At 40.8% G+C, this 19,027-nt stretch overlaps 1 protein-coding gene across 16 annotated transcripts in view; it reads right to left on the bottom strand.

Annotated features, from left to right (window-relative positions):
- Positions 1-19,027, bottom strand: part of ARHGEF9 (Cdc42 guanine nucleotide exchange factor 9) — a 435,862-nt gene that overhangs the window by 50,755 nt on the left and 366,080 nt on the right. For all 16 annotated transcript variants that reach the window (XM_043895128.1, XM_043895127.1, XM_043895129.1 and 13 more), the window contains 2 exons: positions 15,782-15,911; positions 5,855-5,986 (listed from right to left, as the gene is read on the bottom strand). In XM_043895128.1, the coding sequence (XP_043751063.1) occupies positions 5,855-5,986; positions 15,782-15,911 (262 nt within the window). The remainder of the gene's footprint in view (positions 1-5,854; positions 5,987-15,781; positions 15,912-19,027) is intronic.

Genomic DNA, 19,027 nt, shown 5'->3' with positions numbered 1-19,027 from the left:
GTCCCTTGGACTTCAAGGAGATCAAATCAGTCAATCCTAAAGGAAATCAACCCTGAATATTCACTGGAAGGACTGATGCTGAAGCTGAAGCTCCAATACTTTGGTCACCTGATGAGAAGAGCTGATTCATTGGAAAGGATCCTGATGCTGGGAAAGATTGACAGCAGGAGGAAAAGAGGACAACAGAGGATGAGATGATTGGATAGCATCACCTATTTAATGGACATTAGTTTGAGCAAACTCAGGGAGATACTGAAGGACAGAGAAGCCTGGTGTGCTGCAGTCCATGAGGTCACATAGAGTCAGACACGATTTAGTGACTGAACAACAACAAGCTGCAGAGGAGCAGAAACATAAGTGATATCATAATGGACAAGAAAAAAAAAATTAAAAAGGCTTATCTATCTTTCTGGCTTATTTCACTCTGTATAATGGGCTCCAGTTTCATCCATCTCATTAGAACTGACTCAATACAGTATACTAACACATACATATGGAATTTAGAAAGATGGTAACGATAACCCTATGTGCAAAACAGAAAAAGAGACACAGATGTACAGAACAGACTTTTGGACTCTGTGGGAGAAGGCGAGGGTGGGATGTTTCGAGAGAACAGCATCGAAACATGTATATTATCAAGGGTGAAACAGATCACCAGCCCAGGTTGGATGCATGAGACAAGTGCTCGGGCCTGGTGCACTGGGAAGACCCGGAGGGATCGAGTGGAGAGGGAGATGGGAGGGGGGATCGGGATGGGGAATACGTGTAGATCCATGGCTGATTCATGTCAGTGCATGACAGAAACCACTACAATATTGTAAAGTAATTAGCCTCCAACTAGTAAAAATAAATGGGAAAAAAAAGGCTTATCTAGGTTTTTCAAAACAAAAGTGACAAAGAGGAAAGCAGCAAAAGTTAAGGAAGGGATCACACAGTCAGAAGCCACTGGTGTCATTTTCCACCTAGTATAATGACGCTTAGAAAACATCTTCATATATATATTCACACACATATATGCACACTCTGAAATAAGCTACATGTTTTTCAAGCTGTTCTAAGTGGTGTACACAATCCCAACTTCTAGTTGGGGAAGTTTAACTTAACTTTTTGGGAATGAACAGAATCTTGAGAGTTGGATGAGAACTTATTAATAATAACTGGGCCAAATTATCTCAGGAGTCAGATAGGTCTTTCAATCTCTCTTATATACTATCTCTGGCAGGAAAACATCTAGCTCACTTGGTGGCACATCTAGTGATGGAGGGGCTTCCCTGATGGCTCAGTGGGTAAAGAATTTGCTTGCAATGCAGGAGATGCAGGTTTGATCCCTGAGTTGGGAAGATCCCTGGGACGAGGAAATGGCAACCCACTCCAGTATTCTTGCCTGGATAATCCCATTGACAGAGGACTGAGCATGCATAAGCCTCACTATCTTACAAGGCTGATTATTTCTTTATTGGGTTGGGAGAAGACTAACAAGTACCTATTAGGTATAAGGCCCACCATCAGGCATTTAATTATGCACTGATTTCATTTAATCTTCACAACCCTGTAGAGTAGCTGTTACCTTCATTTTACAGACAATAAAGTAAAGGTGAAGGAAGTGAAAAGTCATTTGTTTGAAATCATGTAGTTAGAGAGTGCTGGAACTAAGGAGCCCCAAATCTGACCATAAATTTTATGCTTTTTCTACCATTCCACATTCCTTCTCCAAGGAAACCTTAGAAAATCTGAAGCACCAGGCTAAAATCATGATATTTTCTATCTACTGCAACCCTCTCATCAACTACTCTAGTTAATGGCAAGATAGAAACTGGATTTTATGTGACATGATCTGCTCTTAGGAAACCAATGGTGAGTCCCTGTCACTGTACCTCCATTTAAATGTCCACCTCTGATAATCTATTTTAGAATTCTGACAAGCTCAATGGGAATAATGACACAGAGATTACTAATGAAAAGTTTGGAGCTAGCTTTCCTAGATTCAATTCCTGGCTCCATCACTCAATAGCTATGGTATTACCTTGGGCAAATTATATTGGGTTGGTCAACAAGTTCCTTTGTTTTTTTTAAGCAAAAATAAAAGATACATTTTTCACTTTCACCAAGAACTTTATTGAACAATGTATTCAGGGTTTTGTTCCATTACCTTCTGTCAATTTTTAGGCAACTTCATAACCATATAACTTCTCTGTACCTCACCTTATATATATTTAAAATGGGAAAAATGATAGTACTTACCTCATATATTTGTTGTGATGATTAAATTGAGTTAATGAAAATAAAGGTATTAGAACAGAATCATAGAGGTACACAGTGAATGTTAGTCCTTCATTGTCAATCTGTATTTCTAGAATCTTTTAAATTTTGAAAACTGGTACATTTTCTCATCTATAGTGTTTTGATAGATCTCCTGGAACACATGATTCTGTTGAGTTTATCTACAGCAATTCTGCTGGGGACATCTGAGGATTATTTCAGTGCCCAATGATGTATATATTTTTAAACTATTTTAGATCACAAGCCCAAAGAAGGCAGAGCTGGCTGGCACAGTGCAGGGGATCAATAATTACAGTATGAAATTTAGAACACTGAAGTGTTTTCTTACAACTACAGATATTTTAGGTTTAAATTCCCCATCAACAAGTTTATGCTCTTTTTCCATTGACAGAGAAGTTTTATGTTCCTCTGTTACTAGTAAATTATTTGTCCTTAGCAGGGAGCTGACAGAATATCACTTTTTTTCTTCTTTCTTTGAACAGATCTTTTAAAATCATTGATATTATCTTAGAATCTTTAAAAACTAACTTTTACCCATTCTAGGATTCATGAAACTAATCTTTGTCACTCCTATTAAACATCCTACCACATATAAAATATTACATATTATCTCTCCACTTGCTAGGGCCCCATGTTTCCTCTTCCTTTTAAAATATGAACTCATCAGAAAGCTTAGTGTAGTAACATTTGATTACTTAGCTTTCTTGTGCCCTTTCTTCCTTGTAAAAAGATTACTGTGTTCTGGGGCATCATTTTTAAATCTGTGCCTAAGGTGTGTGCCTTACTCGCCCAGTTCTAGTCCTGGCCCTTCTTCTTTTCCTTTATAGATTTCCTTTGCCAAAGGAATCTTCACCTTCAAGAGGCTCTGTCCATTTCTTCCAGCTCTACCTCATGAGGAAAGTCTTTAGAGCAGTGACAAGAGGTTCTCAACCACCCAGCAGACAAAGGACCTTGTCTTTTTCTATACCTTATTTTGGCTTCATGGTCATTTCTCAAAAGGTTACTCCCTATTTGCTGAATAGAAAGGCCTATTTTAGGTATCAAATAGAAATCCTCAACCATAGCCTCAACACAAGCATCATATGTAGCTTTAATAACCTTTGAAAAATCAAGCTGTAGTTGCTCATGCTTTGAGAAACCAGAGTCAAGAAGGCCCAGGTATGTAGTTAGTGCCCTTTATACTCAAGAGTCTGAGTTAGCTTTGTTCTGGAAGGCAAGTCCACAGTTCTTGCTAGAAAAAGAAGGCTCTCCTTGGAAGAAAGCTTTGCTAGCTTCAAGGTTTCTCTTGTTTTTGTGATCCTTGTTGCCTGCTACCCCCATGCTGCAAGGTTGACTTGCTTGAACCCCCAACCCTGCCTTGACTTCTGGTTTCTCCTTAATCACCGGCTCATACTAGTTGGCCTGGAGCTGACTCTCACTCCATTTTATTCTTCTGCTGCCCCTTGCTCATAAACTAAGCCCACTGTCCATCTTGTTTCTTCCCTTTATTCCTAGCCTTTGCATCACTATTTTGTGTCCTGGCTCCTGTCTCTGTCTCTTAGTTTCTTATATCTACCTCTTTCCAGAGCTAAGTTTCACATTTTACTTAAAGTAATCTCAGCCTTGGCAGACAGGTGCCCAGATTAACAGGGTCTGAGTTGTACACAACTCTAAAATAAACCAGCTTCCTAATTGTTTTTCTGTGTCTCTCTATGACTGGTTGTTCTGAGTGTAAAAATGCCTCAGTGGGGAGAATGGGCAGATGCCTATGGGTAACATGGCTGATATGCTGAAAATTTCCTTGGCTACCTAAATTAATCCTCAAAAATCTGCCTCCTGATTTGATGTAAGTCTAAGGAAGAGTTGGGGGTAAATAATAAGAGGGCTAGGTGCTTAGCCAAGTTCCAGATTCCTAAAAATTATCTCTTCCAGGGCCAGGTCAAGACTGAGGCAGTAACTATCTCCATTAACTAGCCAGCTATCAGTTCCAGAGCTGGTACTTAAAAGCTTATCTCCAAACACTGAGGAAGTTTGACTTGAAATTCAATTTGTTCCCTTAATGTACCATCAAAGGCAAGTGAACAAAGATTTAATACAAGATGTGGCATACACAGAGAAAAGCAGCTTAAAAAAAGACAGAAAAAGAGACACAGATGTATAGAACAGACTTTTGGACTCTATGGGAGAAGGCGAGGGTGGGATGATCTGAGAGAACAGCATCGAAACATGTATATTATCAAGTGTGAAACAGATCACCAGTCCAGGTTGGATGCATAAGACAAGTGCTCCGGGCTGGTGCACTGGGATGATCCAGAGGGATGGGATGGGGAGGGAGGTGAGAGGGGGGTTCAGGATGGGGAATACATGTAAATCCATGGCTGATTCATGGCAATGTATGGCAAAAACCACTACAATATAGTAAAGTAATTAGCCTCCAACTAATAAAAATAAATGAAAAAAAAAAACAAAAAACAAACCACAAATGTGTGGTTCTTGTTCCAGGTTGAAAAAAAAAAGTCACTCAGTCGTATCCAACTCTTTGTGACTCCATGGACTGTAGCCCACCAGGCTCCTCTGTCCATAGAATTCTCCAGGCAAGAATACTGGAGTGGGTTGCCATTTCCTTCTCCAGGTTAGAAAACATTATAGTGTTTAATGTTTCATGACTTAGTATTCCCTTGCAAAGGTATTTGCTATGGGTGAAGAAGAGAACAAAGGAAGTGAATTATGGAGAAAGAGCTAAGGGTAGGATGGTGAATTTAAAGTCACTCTAAATATTCTTTGGTTTTGCCCTCCTTTAACTTCCCCTGGTCCCAAATTCTTTCCACCAGTCCCTGGAGCCAAAAGTTATCTGAACTCCCTATCCTAAGGGAGGAGGTAGAGGAAATAGTATCCAATCTGGAGGAATCAGGCTGAAAACATATACCACCCTCCTACCCGCCAAGGAGAAGATACTAAGAAACAAATACTCATACTGAGTTAATCATAAGAGTAAAACATTTTCTCAAATGAAATTAAAGAGAAGGGAATGTAAAAGAGAGCACAGTTGAGAGTTGTAGGGATGTGACTCACCTTATAGAGGAAATGGGTAGGGGAACAGGGAAACTTCCTATTACAAATGTACCTACCTGTAAGGGTAAGTTAGGATGTCCTGTGTTGGTTCCTAGGGCAGTAAGGGCCAGATGGGCAAAGCTATTAGAGAAGAAATGGGAGGAGGTGCTCAGGGAAGCCACTGTTCACAAACTAGAATAGAAATATTACAATATTTTTAGGAACTGGTACAGATCAGCAGTGTAGTCTATCAGCTCTGGGTGGAAAAGAGTGAGAAAGATCACCATGAAGAGCAGGATGGAAAAGTCTAAAAAATATACCAACACAAAATTTACGAATTTCAGAGTTTCACAGCCGGTAAGACAGCACTGCCTGTGATGTCAAGGCATACCAGTGATCATGATATGGAATTGCTGCCGATTTCCTGTCTTGTTCTTGCCTAGTAGGGTTGCTCACCTCATTTGGAGCAAGGGATGACAGTGAGGAAGGGTCTGGTGCTCTCTGAGGTGACCATCTCCCTCAGGGAAGAAAGGGGTAGGGTTACCTTCTTGCAGAGGACCATCTGGTGGTCAAACAGGAAGAAGACTCGCTGCTGGTTGCGGCCATAGGGCTGGTAGATCCACGCCATCTCCCCAGTGTAGATCAGCTCCGAGCTCCTGTCTAGGATGTCCTCACCCTGGAAAGGACATATGATAATAAGAGGCAGCCAGGCAGGAAGCATGGCATCTTCATCTGCCTGGAGACACCTAGGGTTGACTATAAACTGGGAAATAAGCAGGACAGAAAGGGACTAGTGAGGAAGAAGGAATAGAGGTAGGGACCCCTGGGAGTCCCTGAAAGGCTCCATGAGTTATAAAGACCCATAGTCTTGTTTATCCTGAAGTCAAATGAGCCCCACTACCCAGGACTGATACAGTCCTTTACCAGTTGCTCTCTGGCCACAGAGGCACCAGCTATCTTGATATGTCTATCTGCCTCTCTCTCTCTCTCTTATATTCTCCCTCTCTCTCTTTTTTTTTCTATGAATCTCTCTTTCCATCCCAATCTTTCGTCCCAGTTCTAGACTTTAAGTCTCTTTCTTGTACCTGAAGAGTAAAGCTTGAGCAGGTGTGAGAAGTCACTTTGGTTCCCAGACAAGTAAAACAAGACAAGGAGGGATAAGAATAGCTACCTTGGTCTGATATCCAGAAAGCCTGAATAACTTGCTTGTCTTTCTTGCTATGTAGAATCAGACACACACCAAAAGCCCCACCAAGACATTTAACTCTTAGCTAATTCTATTCTACAGTTTCCAAGGGCCTTTTATTTGTGGGAACTCTGATATGTAGGGCTGTATGTCAGATGCCAAGCCATATCTTGCCCTGTTCTTAAGGAGTTTACACCTCAGCAGAGGAGTCTAATACAGGTATGCTCAGAACTTGTGGAATGCAAGGCAAACCATGGGGACAAAGAGCAGTGGCTCCATGATTCAGGAGAGTTAATACTTACTGAGCACCTACAGGGGTCAGACATCATGTTACATACTTTCACTCTGTCTCTTCTGAGCATCACAATAGCTCTGGGAGGTAGTTTTGCTATCATCTGTATAGTCTGATGGACAAAGAAGTCAAGTGATCAGCCATGATCACCCAGCTAATTAGCCAAAGATCTACAATGCAACCCTAAGTCTGCAACTCCAGAAAGTGTGCTCATTTTTGTCAATACATTATATTGTCTCTAGGCCAAAAAGGCACTGAAGGGTCAGTCCCTTCCTCTCTCTGGGTCCCAGTTTTTCTAGCTGTTAAATGAGGTATGTGAGGATGATCTCTAAGGTCCCAGCTCTGACACTCTAATGCTAAGATCTCAGCCTTGCACCAAAAAGTTTCAAGTCAAAGTTAGACATGGGGGCTCCTGAATTTTCCTGTAAACAATCAGAGGCAAACAACATAGGCAAGGCAGTGGCACAAAGAGAAGGGTAGCTAGAAGTGGTATTATTGAGCATATCATTTTGTTTTCTGTCTAAGAGATAGGAAGAAAAACAGGAGCTCTGTGGAAATATTTTCTAATATTACAACCTCAAAAAGAAAGCTCAGAGGTACCAGTGTGACTCCAGACCACAGCCTAGGGGCTCCCTGGAATTTTGGTAAATATTCCTCTTTGGTGGGCCCACATACTAACCCAGAACATCTGGAAGCCCAGGACTAGGAAAAGAATCCCTGAGAGTGTGGGGGCCATGCAAAGTTTTAGTGTTGGAGGGATGGGAAGCTGAAAGGTGTACCACTCGTCCATGCCCCAACTTGAGACAGGCCAGGAACCTGTATTAGAATCCATTTTAAACATGTATGAAGTGAAAGAAAGGTATAAAGGGGGGCAATGCCATACAAAGATGCCCAGGATGACTTTCAAAGGCACAATTTGCTAAGCCGAGGATGATCAGACCAAGGTTACTGCTCATTGCCATCTGGTCCACCCACTCTACCAGCGAGGAATACCCCAATTCTATCAATTCTAAGTACTTGCCATGAGTGCCACTTGGTGTCATTCTACCAAGAAGGAAACTTGAATAAATACACCTCTGTGCTCACCAAGCTGATTGTTGTCAGGTAACTCTCTTATGTTCTCTGTTCCTCAGTTTCCTCATCTTTAAAATGATGATAATAACATGACCAACCTCATCTGGCTGTTGTAAGAATTATATAACATATAAAGTGCTTAGAAAAGTACATTCCACATAATGATAGCTATTACCTTGAATATTACTGTGTGCCCCAAATCCTGTGCCACATATTCCAATTAATACTCATAACCCAATAAGGGATGTACTGTTCAGTTCAGGTCAGTCACTCAGTCATGTCTGACTCTTTGCAACCCCATTGACTGCAGCATGCCAGGATTCCCTGTCCATCACCAAATATCAGAGCTTATTCAAACTCATGTCCATCGAGTCAGTGATGCCATCCAACAATCTCATCCACTGTCATCCCCTTCTCCTCCTGCCTTCAGTCTTTCTCAGCATTAGGGTCTTTACCAATGAGACAGTTCTTCACATCAAGTGGCCAAAGTATTGGAACTTCAGCTTCAGCATCAGTCCTTCCAATGAATATTCAGGACTGATTTCCTTTAGGATTGACTGGTTTGATTTCCTCGCAGTCAAGAGTTTTCAACAACACAATACAAAAGCATCAATTTTTTTGGCAGCTTTCTTCATGGTCCTATTCCCACATCCATACATGACTAGTGGAAAAACCATAGCTTTGACTATGTGGACCTTTGTTGGCAAAGTAATGTCTCTGCTTTTTAATATGTTGTCTAGTTTGGTCATAGCTTTTCTTCCAAGGAGCAAGCGTCTTTTACTTTCATGGCTGCAGTTACCATCTGAACTGATTTTGGAGCCCCCCAAAATAAAGTTTGTCACTGTTTCCATTGTTTCCCCATCTATTTGCCATGAAGTGATGGGACCGGATGCCATGATTTTAGTTTTCTGAATGCTGAGTTTTAAGCCAACTTTTTGACTCTCTTCTTTCACTTTCATCAAGAGGCTCTTTAGTTCTTCTTCACTTTCTGCCATAAGAGTGGTGTCATCTACATATCTGAAGTTATTGATATTTCTGTCAGGAATCTTGATTCCAGCTTGTGTTTCACCCAGCCAAGCATTTCTCATGATGTACTCTGCATATAAGTTAAATAAGCAGGGTGACAATATATATTCTTGCCATATCCTTTGCCAACTAGTCTGTTGTTCCATGTCCAGTTCTAACTGTTGCATCTTGACTTGCATACAGATTTCCCAGGAGACAGGTAAGGTGGTCTGGTATTCCCATCACTTTAACAATGTTCCACAGTTTGTTGTGATCCACAGTCAAAGGCTTTGGAGTAGTCAATAAAGCAGAAAATGATGTTTTTCTGGAACTCTCTTGCTTCTTCTATGATCCTATGGATTTGGCAATTTGATCTCTGGTTCCTCTGCCTTTTCTAAATCCAGCTTAAACATCTCAAAGTCCTCAGTTCATGTACTATTGAAGCCTCTCTTGGAGAATTTTGAGCATTACTTTGCTAGCATGTGAGATGAGGGCAATTGTTCCAGTAGTTTGAACATTCTTTGGTATTGTCTTTCTTTGGGATTAGAATGAAAACTGACCTTTTCCAGTCCTGTGGCCACTGCTGAGTTTTCCAAATTTGCTGGCATATTGAGTGCAGCACTTTCACAGCATCATCTTTTACTTGTAATAGCTTGTAATAGCTCAGCTGGAATTCCATCACCTCCACTAGCTTTGTGTAGTGATGCTTCTTAAGGCCCACTTGACTTCAGACTCCAGGATGTCTGGCTCTAGGTGAGTGATCACATCGTCATGGTAATATGGGTCATTAAGATCTTTTTTGTATAGTTCTTCTATGTATTCTTGCCACCTCTTCTTAATATCTTCTGCTTCTCTTATGTTCATACCACTTCTGTCTTTTATTGTGCCCATCTTTGCATGAAATATTCTCTTGGTATCTCTATTTTTTCTGAAAGAGATCTCTAGTCTTTCCCATTCTATTGTTTTCCTCTATTTTGCATTGATCACTGAGGAAGTCTTTCTTATCTCTCCTTGCTATTCTTTGGAACTCTACATTCAGATGGGTATATCTTTCCTTTTCTCCATTTCCTTTTGCTTCTCTTCTTTTCTCAGCTATTTGTAAGGCCTCTTCAGACAACCATTTTGACTTTTTGCATATCTTTTACTTGGGGATGCTCTTGATCACTGCCTGCTGTACAATGTCATGAACTTCTATCCATAGTTCTTCAGACACTCTATGAGATGTAATCCCTTGAATCTACTTGTCACTTCCACTGAAAATAATGAGGGATTTGATTTAAATCATACCTGAATGGTCTAGTGGTTTTCCCCACTTTCTTCAATTTAAATCTGAATTTAAATTCATGAATGAGGAGTTCATGATCTGAGCCACAGTCAGCTCCAAGTCTTGTTTTTGCTGACTGTATAGAACTTCTCTATCTTTGGCTGCAAAGAGTATAATCAATCTGATTTTGGTATTGACCATTTGGTGATGCCCATGTGTAGAGTCTTCTCTTGTGTTGTATGAAGAGGGTGTTTGCTATGACCAGTGCATTCTCTTGGCAAAACTCTGTTAGCCTTTGCCCTGCTTCATTTTGTACTCTAAGGACAAACTTGCCTGTTACTCCGGGTATCTCTTGACTTCCTACTTTTGCATTCCAGTCCCCTATGATGAAAAGGACATCCTTTTTAGGTGTTAGTTCCAGAAGACCTTGTAGGTCATCATAGAACCATTCAACTTCAGCTTCTTCAGCATTAGTGGTTGGGGCATAGACTTGGATCACTGTGCTATTGAATGGTTTGCCTTGGAAATGAACAGAGATCATTCTGTCATTTTTCAGATTGCACCCAAGTACTGAATTTTGGACTCTTTTGTTGACTCTGAGGGCTACTCCATTTCTTCTAGGGGATTCCTGCCCACAGTAGTAGATATAATGGCCATCTGAATTAAAACCACCCATCCCAGTCTATTTTAGTTCACTGATTCCTAACATGCCAATGTTCACTCTCTCCATCTCTTATTTGACCAGTTCCCATTTACCTTGATTCATGGACCTAACATTCCAGGTTCCCATGCAATATTATTCTTTACAGCATCAGACTTTACTTCCATCACCAGTCACAAACACAACTGGGCATTGTTTTTGCTTTGGCTCTGTCTCTTCATTCTTGCTGGAGCTATTTCTCCACTCTTCTCTAGTAGCAGATTGGGCAACTACTGACCGGCAAGTTCATCTTTCAGTGTCATATCTTTTTGCCTTTTCATACTGCTCATGGGGTCCTCAAGGCAAGAATACTGAAGTGGTTTACCATTCCCTTCTCCAGAAGACCACATTTTGTCAGAACTCTCCACAATATCCTGTCTGTCTTGGGTGGCCCTACACAGCATGGGTCATAATTTCATTGAATCAGACAAGGCTGTGATCCATGTGAACAGTTTGGTTAGTTTTCTGTGATTGTGGTTTTTATTCTGTCTGCCCTCTGATGAATAAGGGAGGTACTGTTATTTACTCCTAAACCAATGTCAGAGAAATTAGGATTAATATGCCCAAAGTGGAAGAATCTAGGACAGAGTCCCTCTAAATGTTATACTTCAAACCATCAAACCACAGCAAAATAATGATCCCATAATGGAACAACCAGCTGCCTTGGAAGATTTCTAAGGTGGAACTGTCAAGTACTTGGGTTCTGGGGACAGTGCTGCCACCAACTCTTTTTCTTGGGAAGTAGCTTAATTACCATCGATCTGCTTCCTCATTTAAACAATGTGGCTAATACAAAGGTTTCTGTTTGACGTACTTTACATGGCTACTTGAGAACTTCAAATCAGTTCATGTAAGGGAGAGAGACCTTAGAGTTTAGAGTTCTCTGCTTTGCCCCTCTGTCCCACTTGCACCACATAGTTCTTTGCCTTGACCCCTCGAGTGCAATCACTTCTTACCTCCTCTTCCCTACATGCCTTCTGTTTTCTTCTATTCTTCCATGATTTTGCTCTTGCTAGGACATATTTGTCCTCACTGAATAGCCAAGGCCACATCTCAGTCATCTCAATATCTCAGTGTCTAGCACCTCATTCTAATTACAGGCTAATTATCTCATGTGGGGCCATGCCCTGAGCACATCAAAGGAGAGAAGGACAAGGTAAATGCTATCCTTCTCATAGCTTATTTTTGATTCTTCCTGCTGGCAGGAGGGCAGGGAAGTAACAAATACATTCAACTCCACATTTGATCTAATGGTCCCAGGAGCATGCTTCATCCAGTCACTTTAGCTTTTAAGTAGATGTTTTTGCTGCCTCCATCACATTGGGCTTTTGTATTTCCTCTAAATTCTTTGGATTCAGAAGTCCAATAGTAAACTGGAACATGCCCTTGAGTATGTATAACCAGGCTGTTGAGGGGATGGGTGTTATGAACAGGTGATCACAACTACACACAATCAAGTTCCTAAACACAAGCTGCAAATTTGGGGTCCTGGTAAAAAGCTCCAGAAAAAAAAAGAGAGAGAGACAAAAATAAGCTGTTAGGGATATGCTCCTTCTACCTTCCCTTTAAGTGGATCTAATGCATATGAAGGGTAGCAAAGTGACAGCTTAACCAAATATCAGCATCAGAGAAATTAGAAATAGAAAGTTCCGAGAAATTGTAATTCTTGAGAACAGGTTCTTCTTCCTGCTACTCCCCAAGCTGTCCAAGGTACTTATTATTTAGAAGTATAGGTGATACTGATACTGACTTTTAGGAGCCCTAGACGGTGAGGCAGAGCAGGGATACTCAAAGAATTCTAGGCCCCATTTAGGTTGACAGGGAGCAAGGATGGTAAAGGGAGGTGGGCAAAAAGACCCAGAATGTTCATGGAATAAGTTAAGGGAGGGCCAGGTGTGGATAAAATACAAGATCTCCTGCTCTCTATCCAAATGCTTTGATTTATTGAGAAGGCAACAATTGCTATTGCCTGTATACTACCAACTGTCCACCCTCTTTCCTAATTTCTCTTCAAGGGATATTAAGCTCTGAAGGTTCCTTCTATGACTCTTATTTTTCATTTGACAAATTAAAGTTGAATTATTCTGTAGATGTTTATGTTTTTAACAGCTACCTTGTTTTTTCAAACATCTGGAGGAGGTAAGGGAGTGGCAGAAAGAGAAAAGCACTGCTTCATTTTCTTGATGTGCAAGGCTTGTCCATAGCAGCACCACCAAGCTGGCAGAGCTTCTCTCTGCCTGTTCAACTGCTTGGGTAGGTGGGCTATACAACGAAGGGAACTAGTGAGTTTGGGCCACCTAAGCCAAGAGCCAACCAGCCATGGAACAGACATATCCTGTTTCTTCTTGGGGGAGGCCCCAGCACTCATCCACCTTTAGCCTTACTGGTATTTGGATTCCCCCCCCACCCCCCAAGACAGTTTTACTCTCTTTCTTAGATATGGACACTTTACTGAAGAAACAAGTCCTTGTAATATCATAGGATAGCAACTGCGCTTAGGAAGCAGAAGACTACAAGAGTATGTGGTGCAGCAGTGAAAACAATACCCTCTTAATTGAATTATTCAAAATGGAAGTATTTAAACACTTTTGAATTTACATCTATCTTTTGTGTTTACTTTTTAAAACAAAGTGCTTGTATTTGTATCTCCAAAAAAAAAAAAGAATTTAGAGACTATATTCAAGTTTTAGTTTTGTCATTGACTTGCTATTTGGCCTTGCTGAGGAATAGGCTTCTCAGACTTTCACCATCATTACAAGGTGTGCATGTGTGCACATATGTATATGCACACACATGTGCATAAGCATGACCAGGGTTATTGCTCAGGGAATTCACTAAGAGCCCTAGTGACACTGACATTCTAGAAGTGTTTAAGACTAGATATGGTACACTTGATCGAAACTTTGGGCCTGGTTTCTGAAATGTACCCAACAGGCCTTGATAAAGAAAAACTTTCCTAGCGGCAACCTCTCTGTAGCTGGTAAGTTCCACAGTGACCACAGAATCTGAAAAGTTAACCACAAAGAATTTTTCTTCTAACCAACTTAGATAAAGAAGGGCTTTGTCAAGCAGGGTTGTGTGGGCCTAGATGAGATTAGAGGACAAATCAATAATGCTTACAAAAGAGGGAGAGAGTAACTGCCACCTATCAATCCTACCTTAGACTTGCCTTTTTGTTTCTCACTCCCCCCCCCCGCACCTATAGACATAAAAATATAAAACTCTTTCTGAGATGCTGAATCTCTAAATTATAGTTCAGTGCTTTCAAGTTGGGTGTGACTGAAGCTTTCTGATCAGGGCAAAGAATTTCAAGCTATTCTTGATATTGTATGACTCCAGATGCAGGGACTGGAGGCTCAGAGCACATGGAGAAATTAGAAAGTCTTCCAAGTATTGGAAAGGGGAAAAATGTTCCATAGGATAGAAAGTCAATTGCTGCTGGGAAACTCATATTACAGAGAATCCCATCAAGGGTAGAGAAAAAGAGGCCTGCTAGCCAGCCACAGTTTCAGAGTACCTGAGACTTTGTGGGCTTGCTAGAGGTCATTTGATCAGGCAACTAGCCAAAGCAAACCAGACCCAAGGGAAAGAGAATCTGTGATTTTCTAATAAGTCTGTGCCAGTGCTGGCTTATGAGCAAGAAGGTCTCTTTAGAAGTTTCCTTCCTTTCCCTGCATCTCAAAGAATCACTGCTGTTTTCTATTCTATATGGGGACACTATCTTTCAAATAAGACCCAAAAAATATGCCCGCTGCTTAGAACTGTGGACATTTCCAGCCATTTACATTAAAGATGAACAGAGGTCACAGAACAAAGAAAAGATGATTTTTTCTGGATCTTGGTTAAGTAACTCTAAGGCTGATATTTAATCCCCTCGGAATGTGCTAAACTATATGAGGAGTTAGAGGAACACTACCTCTCAAATTACAGGGAATTGTACCTGTGTGGAGGCCAGTGGAATGGGGAGCTGACTCAACTTTTACACTATGACTATGAAGCTTAAGATTGCATCTTCCTCCATGGTAGCATGTCCAGCTTTTTCCATCTTGGTTATATTAGCTATGAATTGTCATATTTTATAACTTGGGCCTGAGAGATAAATATGAAATGTCATTACTCCTGCTTCTCCTGATGGGCACAAGAGACAAACAATAAATACTGTACTTAACATATAGGTACCTGTGAGGTATTAAAACTCACAGCTCTGTTTCTACTGAACAGACCCCTCAGGAACTTCAGAGGAACCATGGCATTGGAGGCAAAAGCTCTGTTTAGTTGTTAGGCTGTGTATATCCTCTTCAAGTGAACATTTCAGATGACAAGGCTTTAGTGACTTCACTGAAGGCTTTCTGAGTTCAGAGAAGTCATAATTGTTTCCAATAGAATTAAGACTCAGGAATTATTTTTATGATCAGATGTTTAAAAAACAGAATGTGGTCTATCACTTGGTCAGGGATGATGATTGTGACCTCAAGTGTGCAGGCTTAGATAGAACTAGTAGATATGTCAGGGTGAGGTGATCCCTGACAAGAGGAAAAGAAGTATGTTGGCTGGCCTGCATCAGAGAACCAACCTTGCATTCTGGGTCTTGGAATGGATTTGTACATATTACGACTTATCCAAGTGTTTATCTGGTGGTGATAAAATTCCAGGACTTGAAATAGCTTTGAAAGGTTACTGAGTCACCCCAATTGTTTCTTAGTAACACCCAAAGAAATGAATCTTTCCTGTCCTAGTAAAGTATTGCTACAGACTTTTCTCCAACGTTCTTAGAAAGCTATTTAAGTACATGACACCTCTCATTAGCAGTGAGTTTTGCCTTGGCTCTAATTTAAATCCTTTCTCCTGTTTTTCAAATATAATTACTGTTGGTTCATCTTTGGTTAAAATGTGAGGTTCTGGCTAAGGTATTTGAACTCTTCAGTGTCCCTGCTGGTGAAAGTATCCTACCTCCCAATCTAGAACAGAGGCTTGCCACTGTGCAATCTTGTCAATATTCTCCAAGCGACGCTTGCGTTCATTGATCTGCTGAGTCACATTTCTCATGACAGCCAGAGCAGCTGCCACATACCTGTAGTCACTGTGAAGACACAAAATTACAAGTTGGATGAGTTAATGTGCCATAGAACCAATGTGCTGGGTGTTAACTCTAACATCCTTCTCCTGTTCCTACTTAGCAACAGAGCCCTGATTTTCAGATGCCATGTGGAGTAAAGGAATACATTTCCAAGAGGTGATTTATGTGATCTAGTTCTGTTAAGTGATATATAAATAGAAATGTTAGGCAGAACTTTTGAGAAATCTCCTTTAAGAAAGACAGAAGGCCCTTCTTTGGTATTACTTCATCCTGATGCTTAGAATTTAGATGTGAAGGCTGAAGTTCTACCAGCCATCTTGGACCATAAGGACAAGCTCCATATCTTTTTTTTTCATTTGACAAAAGCTCCATACTCTTAAGGATAGGATAAGAGAAAACTGGAAAGAGTCTCTGATAGCCATGGAGAAAGCAAGGTAGCCATAGGCTGCCTACCTGCAGGTTTTTTTTTTTTTTTACATGAATGAGAAATAGACTTATCTTTTTTATGCCATTATTTTTGTACTCTATTTGATACAATCAGCCAAGGATCAAGAAGGGAGCTTTACACATGGCATAGTCCAGTCAACTTTACCATCTGTTCTAGCAACTATTTCTAGGGAACTCCGCCCAAAGTAACCATAAAATAACATCCAAACCTTTCCCCCACAGAGATAGACTCCTTGGACACAAACCAGACTTTAGCCACTGACAAGTGGTGTGATCTTTGACAAGTCACATTTACCTTCTCAGTGACTCAGATTTTTATCTGTAAAATGGGGGAGAATTACAATAGAATTTGTTGAAGTTTTATTCACCCATGACAACTGTTTTACTCTTGGCTTATAGCAAATGTTAGCAGTATTATTAATACAAAAGAAACATTTCTCTAGTATAGATGTTATATGGGTTGTCTTTCAAAACCTCAAACTCAGAAGTATAAACCTAATCCCATTTTCCTGGGACTTTGGATGGCCCACGTGTTGAAGGTTATATCACCCTGCCAAGTTTTCTCTGCTTGTCTGCTCTAATTTCCAATCAAATAGCTCCTGTGAAAAGCATGTTGAAAGTGAAATCCCAGATATTTGGTGAAATTACTATAAACTGAGAAGGTAGGAGGATGCGTTATGGTTCAGTCTTAACTAACTTTTCCTTAGAGAAGCTGAACATGCTTTGTGGTCACTAACCTGCTCACTGTCCCAGCACCAACGGAAAGAAGAGAAGAGAAAGAGAAGAGCACAGCAACTGTCTTTTTCTTTCCTAATATATTGAGCTGTGGGGTGGTAGATCAAACATAAGCACAGGAGAAAGGGAGTTGTAACTGCCAGGGCAGATGCCTCCTCTTATCTGGCTTCCCTGGCTCCAGTCTTTTCTCTTCATACCTTCCAGACTATAGTCTTCAAATGTTACTACATCTTATCACCCCCAGTAACAAGATACTCACTACATATCCTAAGCAGTCCATTCTGTCTCAAGACAACTCTGTTAACATGCATGTGTGTGCACACACATGCACATACACACACACACACCCCAAAAACTCTTTTTTATTCTGAGTCTAATGAATGTTAGCTATTACCAGTTTTTCTTATGGATCTCACTTCTGACTCATACTGAACTTACAATTAACCAACACTTCTTAAATTTCTTTAAAATATGCTTTCTAGAAGCTGTGTTTCTCTCAGTTGGTCCTTGAATTGTTGACTCCTTAGACCCAACCACAAAATATTATATTTGTTCCTGTTGCATTACAACGTTTTACAGTTACTTGCTCCAATCTATAGGGGAACTACTGTGCTCTGTAAAACTGTCAAAGTTTTGCTCTGGCAAGACTGTCTTAGCCTGCCATTTAGAAGCAGGGTAGGGTAATGACAGAAGGGGTGGCTGCAGAGTAGAAGCCGCTGATATAAATAAGCACCCCATTATTTAGGCTCATGTTATTCCACTCTCTGATTTGAGAGCATCAGGAAGATGCCTTAAGCCACTTTCTGGGAAGTAAAGCATAGAGTTACACTGTATATATGGTAGCCACTAGCAACATTTAATTAAAATTAAACAAAATTTTTTAAAAAATAATTATTTAGTTGCACCAGTTACATTTCTCAGTTCTCAATATCCATATGCTGACAGTGTCTACTATATTAAACCTCACAGATATAGAATGTTTACATCACTGTACAAAGTCTTATTGGACAGTACTGGTATGAGAATGCTCTACCTGACCCCATGTACTACTCAGCCATGAATTTTTCACTGCCAGTGTGCCATACTGTCAATCAATAAATAGCTATGGTCTAGCCTGAACCCTGCTCAGAGCCCTCAGGCTTCCAGAGTGGGTCTGAGTCAAGCATCCTAGTGAGGAGACTGACTAAACCAAGATTGTCTTGTGCTAGACAGGTCAGCTAACCTCCCTCTTGCACAGAGCCTTCCTTCTTGTCAGCTTAAGCAAGGTTGGGTAGAGGGGTGAAGACATGTCACCCTTCTGTAAACAAAGGTAGCATTATTCTCCACTTATCATTCTCTATCCATCTAATCTTCTCCCTCATATACTACTCTGACTGCCTGCATTTCCAGACTTAGCTAACTGAATACCTATCTTACTAAGCCTTCAAGCTGGCAGTAGCCTCTAATTGCCTTCAAATCCAAGCTACTCTGACATGCGGTGCAGGAGCTATCACCTTGATACAGCTTCCTGAGGCTGGAAAGAAGGAACTGTCTATGGTCTGGGGATAGGGCTAGGTTCAGTGGGTCACCCCAAATGAGGACAGGGATTGATGTAGCCTGCCACTTCCTGAAACATTCTCTCAGCACTCTAGTGCCTGAGGCTGGAAGAGGAGGAGACCAGAGACCAAGGGGGCAAAAAGGCCTTGAGGCAGGGGTTCCACTCAAGGTGAAGGAGTATAGGAATGGCAAATCCCAGGGAGATATTCTATCTTCTTGACTCCCACTAAGCCCAAAAAGGCCTTAGGTTTGCTTTGGCCTAAAAGACTAACACAGTTTTTGACTGTGCTTTAAAAATGACATTTGGAGGACTTTTAAAAACACCTATGCAAATACATAATTTACATAATTAATATCATCAGTCCATAAGTTTGATTTTTAGAGCCTCCTGCTAGGTAGTT

The sequence above is a fragment of the Cervus elaphus genome, chromosome X (assembly GCF_910594005.1).
Source record: "Cervus elaphus chromosome X, mCerEla1.1, whole genome shotgun sequence".
Taxonomy (NCBI): Eukaryota; Metazoa; Chordata; class Mammalia; order Artiodactyla; family Cervidae; genus Cervus; species Cervus elaphus.
Note: the sequence above shows the minus strand (reverse complement) of the source record. Positions and strands in the feature narration are given on the sequence as shown.